The 17,969-nt window shown below is 38.3% G+C and overlaps 1 protein-coding gene and 2 long non-coding RNA genes across 3 annotated transcripts; all 3 read left to right on the forward strand.

Annotated features, from left to right (window-relative positions):
- The first annotated feature begins 3,676 nt into the window (after window positions 1–3,676).
- LOC136825581 (uncharacterized) lies at window positions 3,677–10,633 on the forward strand. Its single transcript, XR_010849379.1, has 3 exons — window positions 3,677–3,765; window positions 8,264–8,331; window positions 10,457–10,633. It is a non-coding gene; the product is annotated as an uncharacterized lncRNA (long non-coding RNA).
- A 228-nt stretch (window positions 10,634–10,861) lies between these two features.
- Window positions 10,862–13,006, forward strand: LOC136825615 (uncharacterized). Its single transcript, XM_067082202.1, has 4 exons — window positions 10,862–10,965; window positions 11,779–11,889; window positions 12,056–12,106; window positions 12,789–13,006. The coding sequence occupies exons 1-4, from the start codon at window positions 10,866–10,868 to the stop codon at window positions 13,004–13,006; spliced, it is 480 nt and encodes a 159-aa protein (XP_066938303.1). The 5' UTR covers window positions 10,862–10,865.
- Window positions 13,007–13,576: 570 nt separating this feature from the next.
- LOC136825582 (uncharacterized) lies at window positions 13,577–17,575 on the forward strand. Its single transcript, XR_010849380.1, has 3 exons — window positions 13,577–13,864; window positions 15,440–15,632; window positions 16,200–17,575. It is a non-coding gene; the product is annotated as an uncharacterized lncRNA (long non-coding RNA).
- Window positions 17,576–17,969: the final 394 nt, after the last annotated feature.

Below are 17,969 nucleotides of genomic sequence, written 5' to 3' on the forward strand. Positions count from 1 at the left end.
ATCCTGGAGTCGTGAAGAGTCTTTAAGAAGACGACTTCACAGGATCCTGGAGTCGTGAAGAGTCTTCCAGAAGACGACTTCGCAGGATCCTGGAGTCGTGAAGAGTCTTCAAGAAGACGACTTCACAGGATCCTGGATTCATGAAGACGTCTTCAAGAAGACGGCTTCGCAGGATCCTGGAGTCGTGGAGACGTCTTCAAGAAGACGACTTCACAGGATCCTGGAGTCGTGAAGGCGTCGTTTTCAAGAAGACGGCTTCCCGGGACCCTGGAGTCGTGAAGGCGTCTTCAAGAAGACGTTATAATCCAATGGGCGGTTCTCCAGGAATTCTTCAGGAGCTAAAGACGGCTTCCCATGATCCTTCCTGGTGAGATTCGAAGTCAGGCATGTCAGATTGAAGTGACCTTTCCTGACCCACAATGTACCTATATACCTCGATGCCTTAACGTGTCTTCATACAAGCACACACACATATATATGTATGTGTGAGTATGTGTGTATGAAGACATTCTTACTTTGCCGGTGGGATTCGAACTCAGGCACGTTAAGGCATCTAGATATAAAGGTATACTCTGGATCAGGAAAGATGACTCTCATCTGACATGCCTGAGTTCGAATCCCACTGGGAAGGATGTTGAGACACTGATATTATTATTATTATTATTATTATTATTATTATTATTATTATTAAAAATGCTCATAGTAGCATGAGTCCTGAAATGGAGAAACAAATCCACAGTTATGTATATGTACATATATTTAAAGATAAATCTGTAGAGAAAGCTTTCGGGAAACCGTTCAATTCCCATTTTCAATCTCAGACTGAAAAAGGGAATCGAACAGATTCCCAAAAGCTCTGTACAGATTTATCTTTCAATATATGTACATATACATAACTGTGGATTTGTTGTGGATTATTATTATATTATTATTATTATTATTATTATTATTATTATTATTATTATTATTATTATTATTATTATTATTATTATTATTATGAGGTTTCGCCCTTGCCAAGGGGCTCATCCGGCGGGTTTAACCTTCCAGTATTTTGAAAATACTGAAGACATTGCACCCGCGACATCCTACCCCACGCTTTTTTTTATTTTGTTTATTAATTTTTTTAAGAATGGCATTAACTGACAGAGGTTGCCATTGTTAAATTTATCTTTTACTTTTTTTTTTTTTTTTTTTACAAAGGTAGGTAGAAGACGATCTTTAACCTGCCCAGGTAGAAGGTAAAGTGACCTCACGCTTCGGCTGCACTGATTAACCTTGAGGGTGAAAGAAGTCTCACCAACTGCATAGGCTGCCCTGGGCGTGGGGCGGGATACTGTTGGGATAGCCTTTTACCCTTGTTGGGGGTTGGGGGGAGGCGCCTATCCATTTTCTATGCAGCTGGGGAAACATTTTGGACTTGCATTGGTTTCATGTATGTCCAAATGCATACACACACACAATATATATATATATATATATATATATATATATATATATATATATATATATATATATATATATATATATATATATATATATATATATATATATATATATATATAATATATATATATGTGTGTGTGTGTGTGTGTGTGTACGTCATTCAAGGATTCCTGAAAGCCCGTTATACACCTGGAATGGGAATCACAACCATGGAACGTGCAGTAAAACTAACAGGGGTCTAACTTCCCCGGCGGTAGAAGTTCACTTAGCTGATTAAGGCCACCTATAGGCGGAGGAGGACACACGACGGAATAAAACAAATGAATTTCCTTTTCCTTTACTGCTCTAACCTCGTGCGGTGCACTGTAGGCATTATTTAAGCCTCTTTGCAGCGTCCCTTCGGCCCCTAGCTGCAACCACTCTCATTTCTTTTGCTTTACCTCCGTTCATATTCTCTTTCTTCCATCTGACTATCCACCCTCTCTGACAATTGCTTCCTAATGCAACTGCGAGGTTTTGCTTCGTGTTACACCTGTCAAACCTTCTCACTGTCAATTCCCCTTCAGCGCTGAATGGCCTCATAAGTCCCAGCACTTGGCCTTTGGTCTAAGTTCTATACTCTGTTCTCCAATAAATAATTGAACGAAGAATTTCAGCTGGTCCGCTGGTATGGTGGTTAGTGTCGTGGAGTGCCACTCAGATGTCACGGGTTCGCGTCTCCCCCGGCGCGATGTAAATCACTGGCTCGGTATCTTGATCGGTTAATGCTGCAGTGTGGGGTCCGCACTGCTACCAAAATTCTGAGTTGTGACTGGCCTAACATTACTCTTGTTTGGCGACGGACAAAGCTTCCAATTGCGGACAGCATTCTTACACATGCCACAGTACTTAAGACGGCAATATGTATTTCCTATCATTTTCCACCTTAGCACGGAATGTCATTGATGTAAAGGTTATTTAGCTGTGATGGTGGCGATATGTATGTATCTCAAACACACACACACACACACACATATGTATATGTATATATATATATATATATATATATATATATATATATATATATATATATATATATATATATATATATATTTATATATATAATATAGTGTGTGTGTGTGTGTGTAAATTTTCTGGTAGTTAGTATCAGAAGCCTTCATGACATAAGCACGTAAGATTTTTACTTTTAATACTTGATTTCTCTATAGATTTACATTTCGTCCCTTTTCCGACACTTCCTGATATTTCCCTCGTTTATTTATTTAAAATCCCAAGCTCTGTCAGCCCGACGGCATATAGGTATATAGGTCTAGTTTAAGACTATGCCAACTCTTGACAAGTGAAGGAAATATCCATAGAATTTCAACCAAAAGTCGTTACGCTAACATTCAAAACCATTTGTTTGTTTTCAATCAGCCAAAGTTGGTCGAACATCGATTCGGCGTCGAGTTAAGGTTACTGCTCACAACAGTCGCCCCCTTTCCCGCCAAGATTGTCCCATTTGCTTTCCGGCCGTTCACCCTAACCAGATTCGCTGAGCAGCAGGACCAGTATGCAATAAATGTTTGCTGTCGAACTTCTCAGTTCCAGAGGTCCTTTATTCCTCACACCGTTGGACTGTGGAAGAGTCTCCCAGAGGACCCTGAGGATGTCGTGCAATTCGAACTTCGGAAGTTCCAAGCGAAGATGCAGTGTATCACCCTAATGCTATTCTACTTGCATTTGAATACATATTTATTTATTAATTCACTTTTTCTTTTTAATAAGTGAGATCTCATCTTTCTATATTTCACTTTACCTTCTCTTACTTCCTAATGAATGGCCATAATCTTTGGAAACTTGAATTTCAAGTCAATGGCCCGTTTGGTGGGCTTCTTCCATATGAATATATAGGGTTCGTCTTCTGAATAATAATAATAATAATAATAATAATAATAATAATAATAATAATAATAATAATAATAATAATAAAAATAATCTATTGTATTAATTTCCTTGGCTGCCTTTCCGTCTGTTTCTGTGTGTGGCTGCGTGTCTGTGTGTAACTCATCCCTCCCCCTTCCTCACCCTCTTCATGCAAAAGCCAACTCAGTCTAGATTAAGCTGGCCATAATATATCTCAGCTCCCACAAAGAGGGTTTGCGTTTGCAAGCTGACCACTCGAAGACCTACGTCACGCCTTGCAAGCTAACCAAATAAAAGGAGACTGTCCCCTTTCGTTTGCTTAGTGCTTCTGAAGACAGCATCCCACGCGGCTCAAGGTCGGCTCACGCACAACAAGGACCAACGTCCGGCCGTAGCTTGGAAGTGTGGCATTCGAAAGTTAGTCCAACTCTCCTTTTTCTTCCTTTCGAAGATCCTACGAAGTTTATCCGATTTAAATGAGTGACTCTCGATATTTGCTCCCAGTATATAAGAACAGAGGAAACGATGCCATATTAACATTTGTATTGAAACGAGGGATAATAACCTTTTATGGGAGGTATTTGCGAGCGCAAATTTTATTTTTTTTTTTCAAAGCTAAGCAATGTATGAAAATTACTTTATTATTGGAAGCACAATATACCGTTTCACTGTACATCATGTCCTTCATAAGGGTTCATTTTGTTCTATTTACACTTCACAACAATCTAAAAGTATTTTAAATTTTCGTGATTAATGTCTGCCGGCTTCAGAGATATTATTCTTCATTCTTTTAGCTGGATATTTTCGCTTTTTAATAGCACGTAGAAGTTTATTCTATGTCACGTTATTTGTTCTTAGAAATCTTTCGAATGGTCTTTCTCTCCAGCCGGCGTATGGCGCATTACTTGAGTAGCTTTCCCTCAAGGAATAAAAAGAAACCAGTTCATTGTTACTTCGGCTGAAAAACGTGGGGCCAAAACGTCCATCGGCTTACGGTCGATATAATCTTGTTTCCTTCAGACCCTCCTCGGTCTAGATAGGGCTCAGGTCATAAAAATGCATTTAATACGTTTGATGTGGCCTGTGTTTTTTATTATTATTATTATTATTATTATTATTATTATTATTATTATTATTATTATTATTATTATTATTATTCGGAAGATGAAACCTATTCATATGGAACAAGCCCACCACTGGCGCCATTGACTTGGAATTCAAGCTTCAAAAGAATATTATTATTATTATTATTATTATTATTATTATTATTATTATTATTATTATTCGGAAGATGAAACCTATTCGTATGTAACAAGCCCACCAAAGGGGCCACTGACTTGGAATTCGAGCTTCCAAAGAATATGGGTCCTATTTCATGGTCTGATTTCATACTGACATTATTAACATAGACAACTATTTTTTACCTGCTTCAGTCACTTTCTACCGCACGTGTACGGTTTAGAACCATTACTAAGTACACGAAAAATCTCAAGTGATACGTCCCCATAAAGCTTAATTTCCGATAAAAATATAAAATAACAGTACTGCTGAAAATCCCGTTTATTTACGAGAATACGAATCTTCCAATCAGTAAATAATAATAATAATAATAATAATAATAATAATAATAATAATAATAATAATAATAATAATAATAATAATAATAATAGAGTATCTCGAGATTGGCTCTAGACCTATTCTCATCAGCTCTGTCCCAAGCGGGAATCTTAGCCTGGTCCTTGGTTCACTGTCTTGATTCCTGTCTGTGATAATAATAATAATAATAATAATAATAATAATAATAATAATAATAATAATAATAGAGTATCTCGTGATTGGCTTTAGACCTATTCTAACCGGCTCTGTCCCAAGCGAGAATCTCAGCATGGCCCGGCCTTGGTCCACTGTCTTAATTCCTGTCTGTGATGGCGAGATTCGGAAGGTAAAAGTACTTTTAAAACTGGATTTTCATGTGGAAAAAAAAAGCGGAACGAATGTTGAAACGCAAGAGAGTTTCCTCTGGTTTTCAATTTCATCGGCTCTTACTCAACTTGTATCATCATCGGAAACCTTTTCCCTCCTGACAAAAAGAATGTATATCTCGCGTATTATCTTCGAACCGTCATTAGGCTGATTCACATTATACCATCATGTCACGTCACCGTCCCATCAGTACGTGTCTTGTATTTACACTATCCATCACGATCCCGTTCAGTTCGTGGCCAACCTCAGCGACTCAGATTTAGCTTTAAGAAACTTGCATAAGCACCGTCACGTCACGTCACCTCACGTCAAGATATTCTTTCCAAGAAAACGTGTCGTGATGTGACGGTGGATGCCGTGTGCTTGATGGTGACGTGACGTGATGGTGTGAACAAGTCCATTTGATTATATGTAAGATATTCTCACGTACAGTACTTTGACGTGACGTGATGTGTCGGTGACGTGATGGTGTGAACAAGTCCATTTGATTATATGTAAGATATTCTCACGTACAGTACTTTGACGTGACGTGATGTGTCGGTGACGTGATGTTGCAATGTGAATCAGTCTGTTAATGTTAACTGCAGCATGCAAAACCTCACTAGAAACAAACTGTTAAGAGAAAATAAAGAATGATCATACAATAAAGGAAGCTAATTAAAACCGAGGAAATTCAAATTCAAATTCAAAAAAGTTTATTGACATACATCAAATGGAGTGTAGCAACATGCTGCTATACCCACCAACGAAATTCAAAATAGATTCCAGGCAAAAAATGTAGCAAAAGCAAATACCAAAATACAATAAGCAAATGTCATACAAATAAAAAAAAATACAATAAGCAAGTGTCATACATAAAATTAAACGTTATAATAAAGAAAATTTATTTTAAAAAGTTAAGCAAAATTTTATACTGAAACAAAGGCAAATGACTCACAATTACTTTTTCCAAAATAAATTAGGAGATTTCTTAATTCTGAAACAATTTATTGACACATCAATTGGGATGCATTAACCTGCTAATGCATCCCTAACAAAAGTATTATTACTATGCTCTTCTTATCTATTCCAGTAAAACCTTGGAAACTTGTTAACAATTCTTTTTGTGAAACTATTATTCAAAATAAAACAAACTTGCTCAGTAACATTATTAATAGAAACATTTCTAAACTCCTTAAATTTATCACATTCTAACATATAATGATGCAAAGTATGTGAGTATGTTTCACCACACAATCTACAGGGTATACCATCACCATCAATATATTGCCAACAATAATTATACCCCAACCTCATCCTCATTACAAAAGTATCAATTTTCGAAAGGACCTTGCCGTATGCAACATTAGTATTTTCATTAACAAACAAATAATGCCTCATACTGACGCTGCCTTCTTCCAAAATCTTTATAGCCTTCTCTGTTCCCCAAACCTCTCGTTTTATTCTCATTCCTCTTTTTATTCTATTAAGGCTCATAGAGTTTTCTATGTCAATGTGAGGCTTTCTGTATGGCCTCCTTGGCATTAGATTGTCAGCAACTTCATTTAATGAAATACCAATATGTGATGGAACCCAAATGAACTTGATAATTATTCCTTTCTCCTGTAACCGACAAACCAAACCTTTACAGAGAGCAAGCACTCACAACTAGTAGGTGTTTTACTATTTAAGGCTAGCAAAGCACTCTGGGAATCAACAAATACAAACATATCCTTCATTTTATTAACAACCATTTTGAGTCCCTCATGTATAGCATGTAACTCTGCTACCGTAGATGATGTTTCATCTTCAATCCTCTTAGACATCATTTCATCCACACTAACATCATTTTCATAATATTCACGAACAACCACACCACAGCCAGCTTTGTTCCCATTTACAGAGCCATCACAGTATATATGAATGGTATTACACTTAGGTAACGTATTCAGTTTACTAAGAAAGTACTGTCTTAACGCTGAAGCAATGGATATGGAATTGGGTACGCCACAGGGGGAGTTTTAAGTCCAACTCTGTTTAATGTGTTAATGGATCGTATTGCAAAGCATTCCTTTCCTAGTGGTACAGAAGTTGTAATATATGCTGATGACATTATGATTCAGTGCACAAATGAGTTTGTTTTGAAATAGTCTTTAGCTGATCTACATAATTTATGCATACACATGGGATTAGTTATTTATGAGAATAAAAGTAAAATTCAATCACGTTCTCCAATTGAAAATGAGATATCTTTAAATGGGAGGGAGCTGGAAATGGTAGGAACTTATAAATATCTTGGTATGTATATTGGTTTTCACAAAAGTATGGATGAGGTCAATTATGTTAGAAATATTTGCCTGGCAAGGTTAAGACCTTTGCAGGTACTGGCTAACCGAGGTAATGGTGCCGGTATACCTGTATTGCGAATGATGTACATAAGCACAGTTCGTTCAGTTATTGATTATGCAGCCCCAGTGTTAATGTGTTATCCGGAGAGAGAATTAAAGAAGTTAGAAATAATACAAAATCAAGCAATGCGCATAATACTAGGTTGTACCATGAGTACGCGCACAGAGATCATGAGAATGGAGCTGAATCTTCCAAGTATCTCTGAAAGAGTTCAAGAAATAGTCTGTGCAGCAGTTGTCCGCAGCATAAGGAGGGGGGAGGAGATTTGAAAAAAGGCTATTGATATGATGTCAGGTAACTGTAGAATCTTGAATAAACCTAATAGTTGTTTGAGAAATCTATATAGAATAGTGTTAAAATATGACGTTGTTAAATACTGTGTTCAATTGGAAAGAGTAATATGCCCGAAGCCATAGTTGTGTTGTAGGTTAAACATATCTGTAAGTAAGTTGGACTTTAAAAAGAGTGAGTGTAATATATTATATGCGTTAAAACCGAGGAAAGAGAAGTCGAATGAAATAAAAACGCTTCTTTACACTTCCAGGGTCCTCTCTTAGTTGCTCTAGACTACGCCGAGGATGGAACATCGAAAACACGCACAGAATAAGATGGGTAGGTAATCCGCCATTTACATGTTGAATGAACATCACCGTATGGATATACATTAAATTATGGCTGCACGCGTATGTATGTATACTTGTTGAGAAAGACATTGTCTAGCTCATTTCAATGTTCTCTCTCTCTCTCTCTCTTGTAAGCTAGACTCACGACCTTTTCTTTCATAACTGATATCTTAAATCTTCCCAAGTAAAACTATTTTCTTCTTGGGAAATTAGATGGAGCTACTATCACTGCTTAATAAAAAAAAAAACACAAAATGGGTGGAGATTTAAGCTGATAAATGGAGGTAATCTATGGGAGGTCGAAAAGAAGATAAAATGATAAAAACATGAGCAGCTGCTAATGCTTATGAGGATGAAGTGGAGGTTTCAGTTCTTGGTGATTTTGGCTGTGTCTCTTGACAAACAACCCCATTAGTAAGCTCCTTTTTTTATCCAGTCCTACGCGCCCGTCAGCCCTTCTCTGTGACTCACGTTCCTAAAACCCATGTGCTGAATCATGCGCAAAGTCGTTAGTAGGCCTAGTCCAGCGCCTCAACTTTTTAAAACCCTGGTTCTTGAGTCCCAAGCGTTCGCTCCACAAACACAGTTGCGGGCCCACTACACTATTCGCGTGAGGTGCAGCACTAATTTAACTCGATAGTTTTACTTTATACCCTTTCTCTTTCATACTGTTTATTACCTCATTTGGTCTTGGGGATTGGGAAGGGGTTTGTAAAGGTAAAGATGGGAGGGGGTTGGTGTAGGTGAAGGAAGCGTGGTCGGGAGGAGAGAGTCCATGGCGGTTGTGGTAGAGATAGGTTGTGGTTAATGGGACCTCCCAGCCTGTTTTTTCATAGGTTGTTCTCTTAAGGTTGTAAGTTTGTTTTGGAATTGGTGCCCCGTACCGAAGTCTAATAAGGTGAGCTTTTGGTTATGCATTTTTCTGTTATTTTGAACAACATTATTTTAACTGAATTCCCTAGTTTCTCTTACAATTTAAAACGTCTTTAGCTTACTTTATTTAATAGTACATCAAACTGTTTATTTTTATTACCCTTTTCAGCAACAAGAACCCCAAAAAGCTAAGAGAGGTTTCTAAACTAATTATTACCAAATATTGTCAATAAATTTCTACTTTACCTTTAAGCCAACCCCCACCGCCGTTTCATTTTTTTTTTTTTTATCTGGGCAGTACCATGTTACTAGCTTTGACAACCAGCGCTTCCCAGGTTAAGAAAATTCTTAATTTTCAGGGCTAGCCTTATATATTCCCCCAAATTTGTTAGGGGGTTTCACAGTCTCTAAAGTACTGCCATATTCTTTTGTTTTTTATTTCTTTTGTAGAGTTTTACAACCGCATAAATGTAAATCTGACATTTCTCTCCGAACTCTTCTTCTTCTTCTTACATGTCTCCCTGATTCCCGCCAATTTTCACCGATTCTCACAATCTGAAGTCTGAGCGACCATTTTAACTTGACAAGTCGTCCCCCAATTCCTCTTAATTTGCGTCAGTCTGTGAGACAAGTATGAAAGATGAAGATTTACAAGTTGGCGGGTTTCATTTCCACATTTCTGAGATTTGAAGTCAAGTTTGGTTCACTTATCACCGTTTTTCAAATTTCTCATCTTTCTCTTTTCCTACAAGTTCATTTCACTTTGGTCAATTTCTAACTTTTCTACTTGGAAGAAGATAATTATTCATGGAGCGTAAACATGTTTCTTCGTTCATTTTTTCCTAAGTTTCAGCTGTTTATAATTTTGTTTCTGTTTCCAGTAAATCACTTAATTTTTCCTCTATGTCGTCATTTATACCTATAGACTGTTTCTCTTAACCGCTTCTTTATTTGGTATATTTCTTCCTCATCTTTTTCCAAAGCACGAGGAATACCCTGCCCTCTTTTTCTTCCTCGAGATATGACCTTCAAAACTTTAATAATTACATCCTCCATATTTTGACTTTTCCTCGCTGATTTTCCCCAAAGGATTTCCTGCAACATTTTTACTAACAATTCTTCATTCTTCGTGTAGATGGAAACTTGCTGCTTGACCCATCTCTCTCTCTCTCTCTCTCTCTCTCTCTCTCTCTCTCTCTCTTCTCTTCCTTTCTCTCTCACCCTCTCTCTTCTCGTCGCAGGCCCGGCAGACGATGACGTACAAGAGTGGATCAACGATGTTTCTCGCGATCTGTGGTCGCACGCAACCTTTCCCTACAGCGCCTCACCAACTTCATATGTAAACACAACGGCTGCTCATCCAGGAGGTAATTTTCAATTGCCCGACGATTCGTGTTTCTCCCGGTGACGAATGTTTACCCCCTGAAAATGTACTCTCACGACACTGTCTCCTAGCAGACGGAAAAAGAAATGGAACGGCCAGTATAGAACAGTTATTGAAATGACCAGATGTTGGAATTGACAGTTCATACCCATTTGAGTTTCTTTTTTAATTATCTTTTTATATATATATATATATATATATATATATATATATATATATATATATATATATATATATATAGTGTGCTCTCATTGTAGGGTGTGTACATGCCAGGGACAAGCAGGGAGTATTTTACCAACGCTGATCATCCATGGATTCCAGAATATCACCACGATCAGTATGCCGAAGACATTGGGACATCATTAGGTAAGATCCGAGTCAATTTCGAGAGTCACTTTGGTGGAAACTCCTCTTCTTCAACATGACTACCAAAGGAATGCTGGCCTAACCTTACAGTCCTTGACCCCCACACTTAGCTTTGGGGTAAATCACAAGTCAAAATATACCTTGGATAAGGGAATCTCCTCCCGCAGTTCTGAAATGACTATCTGCACAGTAACAGGCCTACATGACTTTACAACCAAAATCATCATCTGGTTCTATCAGTTACTAGAATCTAAGAACGATGGCTTTAATGGTGACAAATACAATATTGAAAGAGGCCCCTCCAACTGCACTAGTCCGACACAAGGTAACACTTTTTGGTAACAATTCCATCCTACAAAAGCGACAGAGAATTTACAAAACTGTACTGCTCTATGAATGTGGGAGAATTCAGAAGTCGAAAACGATTTGATTATTGCATTCAGGATTCTGTAAACAAATGGCAACTTCAACTAATTCAAGTTTCCACGTCTCCATAGTGATTATTTTCTATTGTTTATTTAGACTTTTCTCCCACCCTTGTGACTTTTCCTTACTCAGTTAACAATTTTTCTCTTTCTCTCCATCTCTATAGCTTTCTCGCGTGTCCTTATACTTTTTCTTCTTCCTATTTACTTAAGTTAAGTATACCTTAGTTTAACCAGACCACTGAGCTGATTACCAGCTCTCCTAGGGCTGGCCCGAAGGATTAGACTTATTTTACGTGGCTAAGAACTAATTGGTTAGTTAATCCCTCACTACCACTTATCACTCCATTTCCACTGATACTGAATACCAGTCAATTCTGTCCCACAGAAACCCAGCCCTTGTCTGAAGACGAAATAAACACCGATTTAGCCGACCAAAATGAGCTGCCGCCCGAGATGTCTCTGTGCCAGTCCTTCAGCCGAGCTGCCATTACGGAAGGTATACGTCAGAATGTTTACTATCCGATAATAACGTTTGCGATCAAATAATTCAATCCTGTGCAAGGCAGAATCATGCAAGATTGTTTCGTGAGTTTGGTTTGAGTTCATTTCTTACTAGACAGGCTCTGTTTCCTGCTAATTAATCGTTTACGTTCTGTTCACAGAGCTTTCGTCGCTGGGTATGGGAGCCTTGGGAGGCACATCAAGCCACGAAGGTAAAAAAAAAATCACTAACTGGTACTTATTCTGTATCATTGACAATAATTCTATTTCAAATTTTGTTTTTTTTATTTCTTTTGTAATATTGTTCTATCACTGGGGAATAAAACAAGATGTCAGGAAAATCAACAAGTCACATTAAAAAGAAATGGGTTAGAGATTCTGCAAAATTTTTTTTAATGTATTAGCAAGTGGTAAAGACGTATGAAACAAGTATCATGTACACAGCATGACGGGACAAATGACGTGTACAAAAGGATATGAAAAAAAATTATATACCTTGTTGATAAACTGGAATTAAGTACAAAATCATTTCAATACATTCCAACGTCGCTAAAAAATTTTTCCAGAAAAACTAAATCAGTAAGATAGGTCCCTAACCATTTCGCCCCGCAGCGGGATGGGGCCATCAGTGCACTTCATGGGTGCACTGTAGGCATTACTAAGGGTTCTTTGCAGCTTCCCTTCAGCCCCTAGCTGCTTCAAACCCTTTCATCCCATCTTGCTATTCAACCTCTCCTAACAATTATTTCATAGTGCAACTGCGAGGTTTTCCTCCAGTTACACCTTTCAAGCCTACTTACTCTCAATTTCCTCTCCAGCGTTGAATGACCTCATAGGTCCCAGTGCTTGGCCTCTGGCCTAAACTCTATATTCCATTCCTTCTTCTGTTTCCAGGCGCAAAAGCGACAAGAGGAAAGAAGAAGAACACCGACCAAGCCAAAGGAAGGCACCGCCGGAAGAGTCAGCTTCTTCAGGCAGACGCAGTGGACAGCAAAACTTCTGTGGCTCTGCGTAAGAGATTTCACCAGTTTTTGCGATCTCTCCTGTGCAATAAAGACTGCATACGAAATGTGCAGAGATTCCAATTCATTCTTGAAATGTTGGACCTTTAAACAGCAATGTACAGTAGATAGCCAAATAACTGTTATGATACTACAGTGAACTATTCTTAAAGTCTGTACTTTTAAATTCGCGTGTCCAACGTATATTGCCAAATCATTCTTAGAGTGTTTAGATTCCCTTCTTTGCCGAGGATTTTTATTCCATATTTTTTTATCAACTTCCTAGTAGAATAATTGAAACAAAATCTGAACGGTCTTGTTAGGAAAATTACTAGCATTTGTTATATTTGAATTGTAAATGTACAAAAAGTACACAAATGCGCACAAGCACACACATTCACATACACACACACCCATATACATATAATGTACATATAATGGAAAAGAGTATACAGTACATCAAGATGGTCATCTCTGCAAGTTGCCTGAGCCCCCGCCCTTCTCCGCGCTAGTTGCAACCCACCACAGTCAACCAAACTACCGCGCAACTAATTCAATGTTTTGATGAACTGAACGGAACTAATTCGCCGCTTAGATGAACAGAGGCACGGTGGAACTGAACGGAACGTGCTTGCGGAAAGGTTCGTTCCCTCCAGACAATTTTGGGAAACGAACCGCGGGGGACTGTCTGGCGCAGTGAACGTACGCTATAAGTCTACAAATACACTCACACGCAAACACACACATATAATTTGTACGTATATAATCATATTTCTTTTAGACATAACCGATGTTATATACTTTTTCCCCCTTAAGAAACAGAGACGGGGTCACATCTCGAAAACCCGGCCGGGGCCGCCGGGTATCCGGAGCCAGAGTTATTCCCATCGCTAGAAGTACTACACGCCTTGCCCTTTACTACCGGGATGAATCCCCTGCGTCCCGTGCACGCTCCGGGAAGCAGAAACAGTAAGTAACAGACAAGTAACGGATACGCAACGAAAAGAATGGATTACCTTCAAACTAAACCTCCTTTTTAGGGAAAAAGAACGACACTGAAGCCTTATTTCGGCGGTAAAAAAAAATAGTAACGGAAAAAATACATTACCTAATAGTCTGTTTAGAAATGGCTCGGTTTTGGGAAAGAAACAAAATAATGAAGAAGTTCCGGGAAAAGACACAGTAAGTGCTGGCACTATTTTTGGAACATGGACAGTAATGACAAACAAGTAATGAGGTTGCTTTGGGGTTAAAGACACAGAGCAATTAAAAGAAACAGCAAGAACCTTTTTTTAGGCCGAAGCAGCACTAATTATGGACTGATTTAGAAAAGAAACATCAAATGAATAACAACTTCGTTTGAGAAATGACCAGTACAGACAACGGGTTTTGAAGGAAAAACAACAGTCCGTGACTTCGAATTTTATATATATATATATATATATATATATATATATATATATATATATATATATATATATATATATATATATATATATATATATATATATATATATATATATATATATATATATCCGGGGTCTAAGCGATGTCAGGCAGGGCAGCCGATCGAGACCACAGGTCTGCCCCAAAGCCAAATCAAAAAGTCCTTCAAAAAGAAGGCATCGTGCTTACCCCCATACAAAAATGGGAATAAAGCACGTTAAAGAAGAAGAAGAAGAAGATATATATATATATATATATACTAACTTTGATAATGCCTTCCTTATAAGACAAAAGTTACCAGTATCGGCCTAGTCCCAGGGAAAGCAAAAAAATAGAAATGTCCTGAGTCAGAGAAAAATTTTTCAGTAGGTTACGGGTTTGCTACGGGGGAAAAAATGAGAGTTCAGATGTGTAGATTCAAAGCGTTTGAAGAACACGCCTCTTGAAGAGGTTTTGGGAGAAATAATCATTTCCCGTACAAGGTATTGGTAATCACTGTCAAGAAAATGCCCCTTCCCATTCCTCCTTTCAACGCGCATTGGTCCGAACGATGCTTTCATAAAGCGTTGGATTGTGTCCTGCAAAAGGCATGTCTAGAGTAGGTAAAAAAAAATCACCGTTGCATATACAGTAATCACGTTGAAATGCCCTTTAGAAAACTTTGACTGTATACTTCTGTTCTTATCCCGACAGCAATATACAAATTCATGTGGAGCATCTATGAAAAAAAGGGGGCGGGGGGGGGAGGAATCAAGAGAAAATAACTATAATGCAATAACTGCATTTATGCTGTAAATAACTGACCGGGGAAACAAACGAACATAAACAAAAATATCAGCTATAGTTCCTGGTTCCTAATAAGCGCTCACTCAACAAACACAGTTGCGGGCACACTGCAATGCTCGTGTTGGGTGCAGAGCCACTTTGCTTTAAACAGTTTTGCTTTATAGCTTTTCTCTTTCATACTTTTATTACATATTACAACTGCCACTGAATTCCCTTGTTATTTACAATTTTAATCGTCTTGAACATTACCCTTTTCTACAACAAGAAACCCTAAAAATGCTACCAAACTAATTTTGACATTTTCTCCTACAGTTCGAGGGCCCTTCTTCTGGGAATTCATCCTGCGACTGCTAGCCGACACGAATAGCAACCCATCGCTGATATTCATGGAAGACGCGTCCCAGATGATTGTACGCTTGAAGGACCACTACAAAATCACCAAATTATGGGGGCTGAGGCAGGGAAATGATAATCTGAGTTACCCCCACTTCTCTCGTTCTCTCAGGTGAGGTGGAATCGTAGAAACTGAAAAGTTCCGTCGTGGAAATGTATGAGATAATCCCACGCCAGCCGGGCAGCTTTCAGTGTGAACGTCTGCACCCGATAGCGTTGAATATAAAAGATGTTGTTCATATATTTTTGCGTCTTGCTTTTCGAGAAAACACGTTACAGATCGGCCTAAAGAAAAGATATAAGCTAAACTATTTCATTTCTTATGACGAGAATTCCATACAATGAAGACGAACGATTTAACACTGAATCTCTCTCTCTCTGGTTCACACCAGGCATCTAATCAACTAATACACACATCACTTAGGAATGAATGTATGAAATTTTGGCCATACGACAACAACAAATGTGAAAGAAGCCACTCTTGAGATTTCTCTCCGAGTGTTATAGTTAACGTATTTCCTGGACACCAGGAAATACGTGTGAATGGAAATCAAACTTATTTTCTGGATGGTGGCAGATGAACTCACACACACACACACACACACACGCGCGCTTTCCACCTCTACGCGGAAGCTAGTTTTAATTTCTCATGAATTTCTCTTACAATTCGCTTCGGCAGGTACTGGTATGGTAAATACTTCACTCCTTTCATCGAGAAGAAGCTCATGTTCAAACTAACGGCCAGCAGCATTGAATACCTCCAGGAACTGTATAACGAGTCTATTCAAACGTAACTCTCCCGTGAAGAAGAAACGTTCTCTTCTCCAAATGCACGTATAAGACGGTTATGAACAATTTCTTGAAAGGCGGGTGTTCAAGATCGATGTAATTCTAGTTTTCTAAAAAAAAAAAAAAAAATAAACATGTATGCAAAATGCAATAAAACGTTTTCAACCAATTTCATCGAATTTTTGTGCTCCCAAAATCCTATTTCCAGCTAGATGGATATACGGTACATCTTACAAGTGTAATGTCGGAATGAGTCTCCTGTCGTGTTTTGCGTAATTATATTCTGCTGAACCATTTTCCCCTCTGGTTATCAATCAGCACTAGATATTAATCGTAAAAGACTAGCCTAAGTTTCCATAAGGTAGCGAAGGATTTGGAGTGAGGAAAATCGTCCCCGCACTCTGCTATCGTATTAGCTAGACCAATATCGTGTCGCTAATCAAGAGTGTAAAAACATGGGCTCCATTACCCTTCTGGCTCACAAGAGGAGATAGACCAGGGCTCTTTAAATCACTATCAGCCGTCTATGGCTAAAATAAAATAAAAAAAAATGGAGACAGGGAGCTGGGTGGTTGAACAGAAAGATAGAGGAGCCAGAAAATAAATTAGATGAATAGAATAGAATATAGGATTTAGGCCGAAGGCCAAGGGCTGGGACCTATGAAGTCATTCAGCGCTAAAAGGGAAATTGACACAAAGGAGGTTTGAAAGGTGTAACGGGAGGAAAATCGCGCAGTTGCTCTATGAAATAACTGTTGGAGAAGGTGGAAAGTCAGATGGAAGAAAGAGAATGTGAACGGAGGTACAGTAAAAGGAATGAAAGAGGTTGCGGGCTCGGGACCGAAGACCCTTAAGTAATGTCTACAGTGCACCGACTGAGGTGCACTGACGGCACTATACCCCCTATAAGGAGTTAAATTAGGAGTACAAGGATATGACTGTTAGACTGGCTATGTGGACAACATGCAAAAAAAAAAAAAAAAAAAAAAAGAGAAGAAGATTGGAGGCAAAGTAAAAGACAAAACGGTAAAAGCTAGGTTTCTCTCTCTCTCTCTCTCTGCACCATGTTTAGAAGATTTGCGTTCTTCCAATTTTGTGTCTCGTAGTCATACCAGGAAAGAAGCTCAAAAATACAATGACGCAGCCTTTCAAGCAATTACCCCCAATTGGTGCATTACTCATTATTTATCTCTCTCTCATGCTTAAGTGAGTTGCTGAGATGAGAAAGATCCCATGCCGGCATGAGGCCCACTTGATTTCATTAGTCTCTCCTCTCTCTCTAAGATATACATACATACATATATATATATATATATATATATATATATATATATATATATATATACATACATACATATATAGATACATATATATATATATATCCTATATACATATATATTTATTTATAATCTCTCTCATTATATATGTGTGTGTCTACCGGTTTAGTGGTAAAGACACTCATTCACTTGTGAGAGGGTCAGGCTTCTGATCCTGAGTGAGGACAGTGCAATGTTGGCCTGCCGAATTATCCAGCAGCACATATTTTAATCGTTGGCATAAGCAATGACTGGCATTTGAGAATTAGCTGACCTAGATGACCATATCCACTGCGGAGGAGGACGCGGTGTTAGGAACTTCATACCAAAACGATAGCTTTATT

This window comes from Macrobrachium rosenbergii, chromosome 39 (genome assembly GCF_040412425.1).
Source record: "Macrobrachium rosenbergii isolate ZJJX-2024 chromosome 39, ASM4041242v1, whole genome shotgun sequence".
Classification (NCBI taxonomy): Eukaryota; Metazoa; Arthropoda; class Malacostraca; order Decapoda; family Palaemonidae; genus Macrobrachium; species Macrobrachium rosenbergii.